At 40.3% G+C, this 14,241-nt stretch overlaps 2 protein-coding genes across 12 annotated transcripts in view; one reads left to right on the plus strand and one right to left on the minus strand.

Annotated features, from left to right (window-relative positions):
- The window catches only part of LOC105283372 (14 kDa phosphohistidine phosphatase), a 63,876-nt gene that overhangs the window by 28,119 nt on the left and 21,516 nt on the right, over nt 1-14,241 (plus strand). The gene's annotated exons all lie outside the window — the stretch shown is intronic.
- LOC105283371 (arrestin homolog) overlaps nt 1-14,241 on the minus strand; it is a 47,640-nt gene that overhangs the window by 26,534 nt on the left and 6,865 nt on the right. For 5 of the 9 annotated variants that reach the window (XM_011346076.2, XM_011346072.2, XM_011346070.2 and 2 more), the window contains exons 2-3: nt 13,702-14,106; nt 13,072-13,241 (exon numbers count right to left, since the gene is read on the minus strand). In XM_011346076.2, the coding sequence (XP_011344378.1) occupies nt 13,072-13,241; nt 13,702-13,791 (260 nt within the window). In that variant the 5' untranslated portion in view covers nt 13,792-14,106. The remainder of the gene's footprint in view (nt 1-13,071; nt 13,242-13,701; nt 14,107-14,241) is intronic. The other 4 variants (XM_011346077.2, XM_011346075.2, XM_011346074.2 and 1 more) reach the window with 1 other exon arrangement.

Genomic DNA, 14,241 nt, shown 5'->3' on the forward strand with positions numbered 1-14,241 from the left:
ATCGACTGTATAAATTAAAATGGGCCACCCTGTATATAGCTAAATATATTACATCTGTTATTTTTATCGTCCTTTACGTTGCGATGGAAGACACGTCGCGTGGTGCCCTTTACTGCATTCGGCATCAAAGACAATAGTACCTAAATCGTTTCCACGAGGTCTCCCGTGTCGATTTTACTTGATTATATTCTTACCGTGTGCGGTTTCTCAAGAACTATTAAATTCAAATCTCGAGAAAGTAGCGCAGCCGTCATGGACGTGCAAGCACATCAAACGCGGAATGGTGGCTTTGGGAGGCCAAGGTTGAATGTTTTTGCAACGTAGCTACGAATTGAGCCGCGGTTATATCGGAAATGGGAAATAAATCCCATAAGCCAAATGCCACCACGCCTCTCTCTCTCTCTCTCTCTCTTCCTCTGTGGGCCTCCCTCATTCTTGCAAACCATGATGAAATGTCCGATATCTCAATCCTCTTATCACGTTAACGTGGCAGTTTTGATATTTTGTTGACGCCCGATTGGCCTCGGTAGATCATGGTTTATTCAAGCGACGACGTAACACGATGAACCAGCCAAGTTACCGTCGCATCTACATCTGGCGCCAAGGAGCTTCTCGGTTAAAGCGTTGCCTGCTTGGTCTAGCAAGATGCTTGCGGATGCGAGGCCCTAGAGGCCTAGACGGTCGTCTGTTTTGTTGCCGTAATGAAACCGAGCTTTCTGGTTATCGCATCGGGAAAATAATTCTGTCGCACGCTTCATCGCAAATTTCCATCTCGCAACCTCGTGATTAAACGCGCTATGAAATTCCACAAATTGCATGATACCTTCCTTACCGTGGTCGACCGCAACTATCTGCAGGATAAAATGGAATTTCGAATTCGAACGGCCGAAAATACGCTAAATATTTTAAGCGCGGTTATCTTGAAATTTGAATGAATAAAAAAATAATATTATATTAACTTCATTTATATTTCGTTTTACACGTTAGTTGAGTGAAGTTGAGTGCGTGTAATTCGAGATTTAATTAAATACGTCTGTATTGTATCTGCGGATTTACATAATTGTCCAAGTGCGATCGTGCTGCTCTCACTCACTTTTTCTCTCTCTTTCTCTCTCTTCCACGTTTGCCAGGAATGGAAATTAACATAAGGACGTTAAATGTATTTAAAGCATTAGCATATAAGTTGGCGGTATGATGTTCACGCACTGTTGCCCGGAATTCAGTGTTTCACGTCCAAATGACGTACAATCGTATGACACGAATCAATAAACGTCGCAGCGAAACACACGGGACTCCCTTTCTGAATCGGCAGCAATGTATGTTACGTTTTAATGTCATCGAGGGGTTCGCATCGATATCTTGATACATGTGATTTTCTATTATATACTATATTATTTGTTTAGCCGGTATGGCCATCGCGTCATGTTTGCACACACGTTTCGCTTCGACTATAATCCCATATTGAATTTGGTAAATATGCATAAAAGGTCAAACCTCACCGATGACCTTGACCTTGACCTTGACATATGTTGTCAAGGTCATTACTCTGAGCGACCTTCAAAAGGTTTTAGCCGGCGGTCGTTGTTTATTAAAAAGTTATTAACAAAAGAAGTTTAATTATTTTGCATGAATTTTGAGCTTTGTATGCGAAGTGAGGACTTCACTGTGACATATATTATAAAATACAGTACAAGTGCGTGAATACAGTGTGTTCCGCCCCCCTCTGCGGGGGGGCTCCACTTCCGGAAAAAAATAACCTAACCTAACCCAAACCTATTTCTGCTTTAAAACGAAAATGTGAGCGACAGCTAAAACATTTTAAAGCAGAAATAGGTTTGAGTTAGGTTATTTTTTTCGAAAGTGGAGCCCCTCCGCAGAGGGGGGCGGAACCCACTGTATCCACGCATGTATTTTACAAGATGAAGCAAAAATGTTTTTGTTAATAACATTTTCAGTGATGGTAATGACCTTGATAACATTTGTAAAGGGGATTTCGCCCCTCCCCCCAGTCGGGATCCGTGCCGTGTACCAGGTGATCAAAATCTGTACGGTGGAATTTGTTACACTGGCTCCGGCGGGGGGAGGGGCAAAGCCCCTCCTCCCCGCCCTCCCGCGAAGCGGGCTGAAAACGAGCGTATGTGTCCGGGGCTCCAGTTTCGGAAAATATAACCTAACCTATTTCTGATCTAAAGCTGAAATTCCATCAAATATACTCTTTAACTGTTTAATAAACAACGAGCGATAGCTGAAACTTGTAGAACGTTACTGAGGGAAGTGATCTCTATAACATATGTCATGATCAAGGTATCGGCACTGTCCCCTTATGCGAATAATTATTCAAATCTCTTTGGTTAATAACTTTTTAATAAACAATGACCGCCACCTATAACCTTGTGAAGGTCACTCAGGAGGATGACCTCTATAACATATGTCAAGGTCAAGGTCATCGGTGAGGGTTGACATTTTATGCATATTTACCTTGAATTTTTCTCAGCGACTTGATACGCGTTCTGGCGCATTCGTCCGATCGTAGTAAACCTGATTTAAAGAAAGATTTACGTAAACTCTGGGCAATGAAGATTTACGATTAAGAACGCTCGACGAATTTTAGCACAGCACACACTGCATGTTCTGCAAATGGCGAGCAAGAAATATGTGTTGTACAGTGTATCACGTTAATAGCGTCCGGTGTAATATATTTATTTGATATTATGTTATCGATAAGAGTTATACGAGCGTAGTGTGCGAATGCAAAGCTCCCGTGAGTCCAATGTTTCTCAATGGATCCGCCATAAAACGCGTGTGTACCGCGTAGGTCGCCTTGAACCAATTAATATGTAGTCGCAATATAAATGTTTGAGGCATAACGCTCGAATATGATTCTGATTATAAATCACTTGATAGTATTCTCAATCGAATTTCGTCCTGCCAAGTTAAATCCTCGCAATCCTATTAAAGCTTTTTACTTCTTAACAACAGGACTCTTTATGGAAAAAGTGGAAGATAGCAACTCGTCAGTCTTTATCCTATAGGATAAATATAAATAAAATAAAATATAAATATAAATATTTATCAAATATATTTGACCCTACAATGCATCATTAGATCCTCTTTATCACGTTCGCAGTAGCTTAAGACGAGAAAAGTCGACGGTATGGAATGATTTGGAAAAAGAGATGTAAGATTAATGATAACGCGTGACATCAATTTTTCTTGTAAAATTCACCGATTTTTTTGGGATACTTTGGCAGATCTCTGCAGATTTCTGCTTTGTGAGAAATCATTTTCGAAAATAACTTTTAAACGCAAACTGAATTTTCAAGCGCGTAGGTAGGTAGGTCCTTTGAAACTTTGGTGAGATATTGATTAATAAAACATGGTAGAAGAAAGCAATTTTAAAGCTGACAAAACGTTTTTTAGAATATCGCAAATGTGCCAGTCATCGCTTTTCCCGTTCTTGAAAAGATAGCGGCATAATCTCTCTTGCGTTATTTAGGTTAATGAACAGGCAAGTGGTTGAAAATTCATTAGTTCGGTAGGAGCTTTTAACGTCGAGAACTGCAAGTTTCGACAACCTATCGAATTCTTAAATTTATCATCATTTTCTATGTTTGATAAGAGAGTCAAATATTAATTCGAAGCCATTAAAATTGCACGCGTAATATCTTGCACAAATAAATAATGAAGTCTTGTAACATGAAATTAATACAGGCAATATCTGTTTTAATAGTTATTGAACGTTATCTCTAATTTAATCTGTTATTTCTCTCTCGTTTCAAGAATTCCTCATAATACTGTTTTTACTTTATGCGATTCTCGCTATTTGTTTTTAAATTTTTCAATGATATTTTGAATTGCAGTTAAACTAAATAAAAATTCATTTTGAACTAATATCGTTGTGGAAGGCATTTGATGTATTGATTTGATGTACAATACACGTTACGCTCTTTTTCCATCTCTCTCTCTCTCTCTCTCTCTCTCTCTCTCTCTTTCCCTTTCAGCTCCCCTATTCATAAAATGTCGCTTGTTGTACAATAACTATTACTTGTTTCTAATTTATAGCAAAAGAATAGAGAATATTGACATACGCTTATGAGTGGAGATATCAAAGAAAACAGCGAATAAACCGACCGTGCACAAAAGAATGTCTGGCAAAATTCATTGTGGTAGATAAAAACGACGGCACTACTGAAGCAATTTTCTTTTGTAAATGCAATGGCGAAGCCATCCTTTCTTCGTTGCAACAGAGACGCAGAAAACGCTTGTGTTAAAAAATAACAATTATTTTTTGAGCCAAGACTCGAATTACGACGTATTCTTTTTCGTCGATGACGCAATTAAGACAAAATTTGTGATTATATATGATACTCATTTTTTACGATGCTTAAAGTACTCTTTTAATAAAAAAGATACCTCTTTCCTTTATTTTTATTCTTTATTCCTCTTCCTCTTTCTACGTTTCCTTACATAACACAAATATTTTATAATAATAATATTAATGAAGCAGTATTTCATTTGCCATAATCATCCGTGTCTACCTGATTTTTATAAAACATTTTTCGTGTATTTATAATACTGTGTTGCGCGTACAACTTTGCGCTTGAGTTACATTAAAAAATACCGTTCTTCGTTGCATTTTTGCCGGATGCCGCTGGTATTTCATATTAATCCCGCGATCTCGTGAAACGCGAGATGCATCATATTAACCCGTATCCGGTATCTTTGTTACAGAAAAATAGTTCTGTCTCATGTGTTGCATCTGCATACGTAGAAGTCTATCGCAACCTCCTAGCTATATTTTCCTCTACTTCCTGTCAGCGTGACGAAAATATGCATTAACACTTTATTTCACTAGCCATGTACATGATGAGGAACGCCGGTCGCTGTCCTTCATTCATCGATTTTACTTCTCGTGAACTGTTGAACTATCGCGCGCCACCAGTCCCCCAACTTTTCCCCTTATCTCTTATTTGGAAGCTAAGGGATGTGGCACTACCGTCAGCCATCGAGAAAGTATTAAACTGCACCTAAACTCTGATTAGTTTATCGACATATACACCAGGGTAAAATGCGATATTGCGATATCGGCGACGCGTAAACCTGGCGTTCGACGTTCATTGTGTGTGTCCATTCGTGACCGCATGAAGTGTAGTCTAGATTTTCCGCAACGGACCATTTGTTTGTCCAATATATCCTGTCATACACACAAATTTATATAACACTGTGGCGGAAAGGACGCTGTTATAAATTGTCAAATGCACAGTTTCCCGTATGCGTCTCACTTTTGGGCTTTCTCTGAAAACTTGCGCGCGCGATGTATGAAACTTTCGGTTCAAGTTCTCATACCTACTTCGAGCCTTGAATGTGACCGATATTAAGTTTTCTTGCTAAATACATCGCGTACGGGTGATATTATATTAGGTTGTTCATTAAGTTCTGCGGTTTTCTTGATAGATAGCGTTTGTCCATTGAAAAAGATAGCATGCATCGCCTGAACCGCGGATTGCCGCATACTCCGTGACAGGTTAGACAATGCTTGACATTTCGCCAGAGTCTTTGTTGTGTTTTGACGTGTTGTGTGTACGCGCTATTCATTGAAAATGGAGGATCAAAAGGTGCATTTTCGGCACATTTTGCTATTTTTCTTCCGCAAAGGAGTAAAAGCGACGGACGCACAACGTGAGATACGTGGCGTGTACGGGGACTCGGCCATAAGCGCTGACACTTGTCAGCGTTGGTTTGCGCGCTTTCGTTCCGGAGATGTGAACGTCTCCGATGCTGCTCGCTCCGGTCGTCCATCCACCACTGACGACGACCAAATCGTGGCCGCAATCAAAGCAGACCGACACCTGACGACGCGAGAGATCGCGGAGCGCTTCGACATCGCCCATACAACGGTTGCGCAGCGATTAAAACGGCTTGGGATGTCGAAAAAAGCAGATGTTTGGGTCCCTCACGAGCTCACCGAAAAGAACATTTTGGACCGCGTCATGATCTGTGAATCCCTGCTGAAATGGAACTCGCTGGAGGCCTTTCTCAAACGGGTGGTCACGGGAGATGAAAAATGGGTGGTATATAACAACATTCGACGCAAGCGGTCATGGTGCGGTCCGGGTGAGTCGTCACAATCGGTTGCCAAAGCGGATTTGCATCCGAAGAAAGTGATGCTGAGTGTGTGGTGGGATTGGCGAGGCGTCCTGTACTTCGAGCTGCTTCCGCGCGGTCGGACCATCGACGCCGAGAAGCATTGCGCTCAGTTAGAAAAATTGAAGCAGGCAGTGGCGGAGAAGCGGCCGGAATTGGCGACCAGGAAGGGCGTTGTCTTCCACCACGACAACGCCAAACCACACACTGCTTTGGTGACCAAGAAGAAGTTGAAGTGCTTTGGCTGGGAAGTCATGCAGCACCCACCGTACTCCTCAGACCTTGCGCCGTCGGATTACCATCTGTTCCGGTCACTCTAAAACAATCTCGACGGGCAGCGCTTTAATTCAGTGGACGATATTCAAACGTACTTGAAGGACTTTTTCGCGCAGAAGTCGCGCAACTTCTACAAACGCGGCATTATGTCCCTTCTAGAACGTTGGCAGAAGGTGGTCGATCAAGATGGACAATACATTCTAGATTGAATAAATGTGTAAGTACAATAGATTTATGTTTTAATTTAGGGCAAAAAAACCGCAGAACTTAATGAACAACCTAATACAACCAAGAGCGATGAAGAGAACACGCGTCTCTTTATGCGTTTAACACATATGGTTGAAGCAATTTCAACACGTGATTGCTTGCGTTTTCAAGATGAAGATATAATAATCGAGGACTACAACGGACAAGGTACATTTATAAGCAACTTAATATTGTTGTGTATTAAAATTGTGGAAGCAATTATTTAGACATTATTATGGTGAATCTTAATAATCTAGGTAGCATAAACGGAAAGTCAACTAAATCGCGTTTGGTGATGAATGCGTTAATGAATTCATGATTTCAGATGCTTGTTCAAGCTACTATTGTAAATTACATGCAGAAGAAAAGATTCGATACATGAAAACGTGCGATTGTCGCGCGAGTAATTATTCCATTTTGACGAAAAACGTATCGAACGGATTTCTTCGATTTTTCGTTTCTTACATTGCGTCTCGTCAATTGTATTGATAACGAAGGTCGACTGCATCGATCAACGTTGCTCGTAGTTAATACAGAAGTTGAGTGACGTCTTTTGCAAAGAGAACAGAAAATGTAATTCACAGTTCTTTTACAAGCCCATGTTATTTCCCCGAGAAATTGCGTTGTGACGTACTTTATCGAATCTGTTCGCTGCGCCTTTACTTTCCTGCAACTGTCGATGAGCGAAATCGTGAAAAGCAATAATATACGTTAAAACGCAGATATATATAAAACAATATCTGCGATTACACGAACGCAACTAATTGCTCATACTTTATTGAATTTCCAATATTGCACATATTATTGTCTGTTGCGTTTGCAGTAAATAATATAGCTTTAAATAGCAAAAGGGTGCCGTAACAATGCGCTTGAATGTGACGACGTTATACATATCACTATCGACTTTTTAAAATTATTCATCCTTGATTTATAACATATAGCTATGGTGTATTAATAAAATAAATCTATACTCTCGTCTAAATATACAGAACATAAGGAATTATTTGTAGAAGGAGACACTTTGAAGAACTTTTCTTTCAATAGAAGAAAACTTGAAAATTCTTCAGGAAAAATAAATTACCACGTTTCTTGATGTGCTCTGCATCAACAGACGAGTGTAGCGGCTTGTCTTCTTAACTTAGCTTCGTGTTTTTTATAAGTTTTGTTTCTTACGACATGGCGTCTTTGCGGAATCGTAAGAGCCGGTATCGAGTTATCTCCATCTACGTGTAATATAATCGCCGTGACAAAAAGAAGACTACCGAGGAGGAGTTGGCGGAGGAAAGATTGCAATACAAATGATCGATATAGCCGTGTCAGCTTACGAAGTGGAAGTTTATGTTGTATACTTTTCCAGACATTATCCTACATCGGACGCGATGCACTTTTCGTGGCAAACGTACTTGATGATAAAGTGCGTACGCTGAAAGTGCTTCAGTGTTTCCGTTATTTAAAAGGGCGTGTTTAAATCTTTCGCGATTATCTGATATATCAACTTCCCTCGATAATACGCAGCATTGTTTATTTGAAAAGACAGTAATTGAAAATTATACTATTCTATACTCCACGATGCGCGATGTAGTTCGTTTGGAAAAAGCTTTTGCCCACTTGTACAAGTACAAGGCAAATATCGTAACGTTAAATTCGCAGATACTGAAGTGTCACGTTCCAGTGAAACTGCGGATAGTACAATGGTATCTTGTTTCAGAGCCGATGAGATTTTTTTGCGAAAATAGCAGTGCGGTCTTATCCTTGACCATGCGATACGCGCTATTTCTTTTACGACGTGCGCTATTCCGCCCCAGCCCCCTATCTGTGTCCAATACTTTCCGTCCTTTACGGCTCTTCTGTTGTTGTCGGTCTCTTCTATTCAGTCTGCAAACTGTTGAGAAATCTTCTAGATCGGTTTTATTGCCATTAAGGGGAACAACATTTAATTAACCAGCCAACAAATGCAGAAATTCGTCGACTGAAGCGCGAACTCTTCGGAAATCGAAAGATTTCCATGGTTTCCATGAGAATGCAGGAATGTTTTATTCTTCGAAGCGAATGCTTGTAATTGCATTTTAAGTAATTGCTGAAAACTGGATAATTTGTGAATAATTGAGTTTCTTTTTCGATACGTGACAACTACGCGAAACGGACGTTTAACTTATCTCACTTTTTTCTGACTTCAATCCGAACTTATTATTTGATTTAGATCGTGGACAGTCGACGATTTCGGACACGAGACAGACAGTCAACACGAGAGATGGGAAGGATTCGAGGGATAACAGAGTCTTCGAAGTTACTTACTATCTATTGAAAAGATAAATAGATGGATCAGATCCCGCGGGATTGCCTTGTTCCGGTGCTATTTTCACACGAGTGTGCGAAACTGAACGTATCACGCGAATGTCCCTGAACATTTCGCTGGTGCGCATATTGCGTTTACGCCGTGCGATATCGTAAATATGAACGTGGAGTTGGGCATACATAAATGCGTGAAAGAGCAGGAAGAAGAGGAGGGAAAGTAGCTCAATGGATAGGAGAACATCCCTAGGGAATCCCACTATCCATATTTCACAGGCGCGACGAGAAATTCGCATTGAACGTTCTTACGATGCTTCCTTTTCACTGAGCGGGACAATGTTGAATTTGCAGTTTCGCACTGTGTCCTACGTATATAAATATCATATTTTTCAAAGATGATAATTGATCATGTACAACAGAGATTCTTGGTATATTATTAATTAATAAAGTCATATTATTTTTTATTATAATATAGTTTTTATTATCTTTTATTATTAATATGAGCCATTAATATAGGCCATAATAATTAATAATTGAAGTTTTATGAAGAAAGATATGAGCGTGTTTTTTTATAAATAAGCCGGGCATTTCGTCATTTTATGTCTTGTATAACTTTCCTGAAAGTATGTGCTTTTGCATACTCATATTTTCAGCATATGAATGCGCGAGAAGAAAGAAACTAAAACTTTTCATCAAAAACGTATTACATCAAGTTTCGTGAGTTTTGTCTTTTACTTGCAAACGCGGCATCAAATCCTCGTTACTCTGCTCAATCAATAAAAGTGGCTTTGCTTGTAATAGTGAAATGAGAAAATGCTATACATAACAAGAATCTAAAATAGAAGTAAACAAAACACAATTCAATTACATATATGCATTGCAATATACGACTATTATATTATTTTTTTCTAATAATCTCGCGGAGTATGTCGTATTTTAAAAAATCTTCCCTTTTACTCTATTGCTTCTTTCGCAATCGGATTTTCCGGCAGCAATACTTGAGGTTTCATGGAAGCTATAGCTTTTCAATCCGATTGATCTAGGCATGCTTGAATTATTTGCAAGGATTTTACATGCATTCATTTTCGAAACCAAATACAGAAGATGTGCGTGCGTGCGTGCGTGTGCGTGCGGGTATTACAGTATTTATTTGAAATCAAATAAATGATTGTTAATTTCACCATACTGATGGATGATGATTGCCATACTCTATCGAAAATCGAAGTTTCAGTTATTAACATTTAGATGAACTCGTATTTCGAGAAAAAGTGCTATTTTTTTCATCTCTGAGATGGGTAAAAATTAGACGTTTGTTTTCATTCGCCGTGACGAGAATCCTCTTTCGATTGAAATCCACGTTTTCTCTCTATTAGCGACGATACTTCTCGGTATCGGGGTTGAATTACGTATACTGTATAAATCTGCATATATTTGAGGGTTCGTTCCCGCCACCCCATTGCAGGCAGCGTTTAACCTGCTACATACAGAACTAATGTAACAGTGTGGTTTCACCAGTAAACATGTATCGAAATTAACGAGGCGATAATGAACAGCTTTTGTAGTATTGACAACAACGATAATATTCGGGAAGAGATCGTACAATTAACAATTTTGTCGATAAATATTTTGTGCTTATCGAAACGTTTACGTTACAATTGGACATGAGTTACTTGTTTGTTTATATATAATAGCTGCGTTTCGTTCGCGTATTGTTCAAATTTCATAGACAACAACCGGATGACGGAATATCCGGTCAAATTTTATTAAAGCTCAAATTATCCACCTGCATCCGGCAACGAGTAAAACAACATATTATATATTTGGGAAACAATCGAATCAACGGAAACCGCTTTGCATGCTCTTTTACGCTCTGCTATTGCCTTTCCTCTCTGCGTCGCTTTTAATAATAATAATTACGTTTCATTGACTGTTTAATCTTCTGATACCCTGCGAGGCGCATAGCTTAATGAAAATCTTGAAATTTTCATCCGTAAATTGCAGATTTATTAATATTGGATGCCACGGGACGCGAATCTCATTTGACATAACGTCGCAGCGCCGCGTTGGATTCCGAATTGAATTTTGCCCTATCGATTCCGTAAACTACATCTCCGTGTGTCGACGAATCGAAAGCCCAGAGTTGTGTACATCGAAATTGTTCCGATGTGTACCCGGTTCGCATACGCACTGTATTTATTATAGTCGCGCCGCGGGGGTCGCGTCGCCACAAAAGCGTCGCTCGTTTTTTCGATGTAACGCGGGTGATTTTCGATGATGTCGCGCGCGCAGAATTGCACGCCCTCTCGTATACACGATTCGCAAGTGCAATTTACTCGAATGTCACGGGGCTTCATAACCGCGCACGAATTAATTATTAATTAACCGAGAGCTTGTTTTGCATCTCTGTGAAAACGCATTAGAGAGCTCGCCAAAGACTGTCCCCACAGCAGAGCATTAATAATTTAATTCTTCTGCAAATATCTCCGTTGCGGAGGAACGAAGGCATTCCGAAGCCACCAGATTTTTCTCCTGTATATTATATCCTGCGTCCCTAATTCATATAATAACTTTCTCGTTTATCGTTCTTTCCCGTACGATCGCGATGTAACATTCATTTCGTATTATATTATTTATTAATTCAATTTGATTCAATTTGGCTGACGTATCGCGAAATCATTTTTGACCGGCTGTGTAGAGGATATTGTGTCCACTTAATTTGATTATGTCTGCCTATTTTAATTGGCCTGTCTCAATCTGTCTAAATATAGATGCAATGTATCTCCCTCGTATCAGGAAAATCCGCCTCCCCTAATTTATCTGTTCTAGTCATTAAACCACATCTGTTTCGCGAATACCGCGACTAATTGAACGATGAGAATTAATTAACTAGGTGTGCACAAGGTATATAAACGTATGTTATCGCATAGATCCGAGTGCATTTAGGATTTTCAGGCCCTGTGGACCTCGCGCTTTGCGAGAGGACTACCGTACCTCTCGAATTTCCCTAGGCGGTCATCGTGATGTAAGGCTGCAGAAAATTTGCTCATAAAGCCTGGTGATGAAGATTGTCTGAAGAAGCGTAATGTCGTTATATTTACGCTACAGGAAGCTTATTTCAGAAATCGTTTCTGTACGATACTCATTTTCTATATAATGTTTCGTCTATTATCACATCATTGAGATACTAATAATGATATCTGATGATGATGATGTCGATTATGATAATCAGTGTCTTCGTAACAGTTAATTCAGTCAGTCAATGTTTCGCATTTGCGCGCAGCTTGATTCTGCCTATTGATCGACATTTCGACACCGTCGTACGTCTCGACGGTTGATTTATGTCAGTCTCATATTCGTATGGTCGTGTAATACGTGGCGTTTACATCTTGGCAAGTTCGACTGCCGTAGTTCCCCGAGTAGTTTCGTCGTAAACGTATCACTGTGAAGAAAGCCCGGGAAATTGCCTGTAAAGTCGCGCGATAAAACTCGCCCTCGCAAGGCGTGACGCTGTTTCGTGCTCGACAATAATCTTATTTCGATACGAAACGCTTAATGTCTACTCGCGAGGAGCGGGTATTAAATTCCAATTCCAATAAATATTGAAACTGCTAAATACTAAAAGTGCCGCGAAAGCTTCCAAGTAAAGACGACTGTAATCACCAAGTTTTGTCGTAAACAGGTCGCTGTGGGAGAAGTTTGCGATTACGTTCATGTTTTCTCGAAAGCTTCGCTCGCTGTTTGCTTCTATTCTGCGCGTTATGATTTTAATCATTCTAATTTCGCGTTCTCCATCATCAAGTGGCAACACGTATTGCCGTTAAATTAATTACTTTATATTTTTTCATTATTAAATTATTTTATTATTGAATTAAATTATCCCTATGAAATGACTGCCAATGATTATCATGACATTTTAATGTTGGGAGCTGTTGATGCTCCAACTTTTGGAGAAGGAAAAATTCAGATGCCTGTTCTCGTTACAGCCAGATGATTACATCACTAAAGGTGCGATTAATATCCTTCAGGCACCGCCGTGGCATTTCCGGGCATTGCCTATCGTTGTTGGTGTATTCGATTAGAGGTAAAAGGGAAGGATCATGTGCACGTGCTCACCTGTCGGTTTGCGTGTCGGCCTGCTGTGCCTGCGGCTGCGTTTGTGCTTGCAATCTTTGTGCTTGGTCCATTTTAGTCTCCTCGCAATAATCCTCCGCCTCCTGCTCTCCGTTCGTTGTTTTCTCGTCTTTCGTGTCGCAATTCTCCGCAGTGACGTTCCTGTGTTCCATCTGCGCAAGAAAACCCGAGAAACGCGGAATATTACACGAAAATTCACATGCGTTGATTGAATTTTCCAATACGCGAGCGCGAGGTGCCAAGAGAATAGAATGAATTTTAATGAACTTTAACTCTAGATTCACGAAATGAGATCTTGGCATTGTGATGTATAATAATAAATTTCGCACGTGTTTTCTCTCTCTCTCGCTCGTTCATTCGCTGTACACGCAACAAATTATTTTCCATTTGTTATTTCTCTTTTCATGATATTTCAGCGTATTTATCTTCAAGTATCCGTTCAACTCGGAGAAACTCAGAAAATTTATCGTTTTTATCTCGTGTCTTCTTATACATCTTTTAATCAATCCGGCGGTATTGCTCACGTTAATGGTACGCTGCCGGAAGTGAGGATATTTGTAATTTCCTCTTTACCTATTCGTGCCATCGAGCAGAATTAATCACAATATTTACCGTGCTGGGATGCAGCAGTCCCCGTTGCTCCTCGTCCTCGGACCGAGTCACGGTAGCTTCCGGTGCGACATGGCTGCCCTTTTCCGCCATCTCTTCGTCCCTTCTCGTTTCAGCGTGGCCACAGAGGCCCAATAGGCGATACACGATCACGCACACTACTCTCAATTTCGTTCACATGCACCACCCCACACGTGACGCGGCTTTTGATCGAAGTCTTTCAGACGGCGCGATACCGCATTTTCACGAGAATCGTCCTCCGCTGTTTCCACGGGGCATGGCTCGACAATGGCTTGTTTCGCTGGTTTTTCAGTGTCCTTCGTGCACGAAAGAATTTGTTGGATCAGCAAAATATGGGGAAACGTCAGTGATCTTCGCGTGGCAGGAAATAGGAACGTCCTGGACACTCTAGTATGAAAAGCCACGTGTCAAGGTCTCGCCAGAATTGATAGCTACGATCGCGTTTTACTACTAAAGAGGGAAGCCGGTGTCGGTTACATAAGCAATAAGGTAAAATGCGAAAGCTCTCTTGAAAAATCAACA

Source organism: Ooceraea biroi, chromosome 2 (genome assembly GCF_003672135.1).
Source record: "Ooceraea biroi isolate clonal line C1 chromosome 2, Obir_v5.4, whole genome shotgun sequence".
Taxonomy (NCBI): Eukaryota; Metazoa; Arthropoda; class Insecta; order Hymenoptera; family Formicidae; genus Ooceraea; species Ooceraea biroi.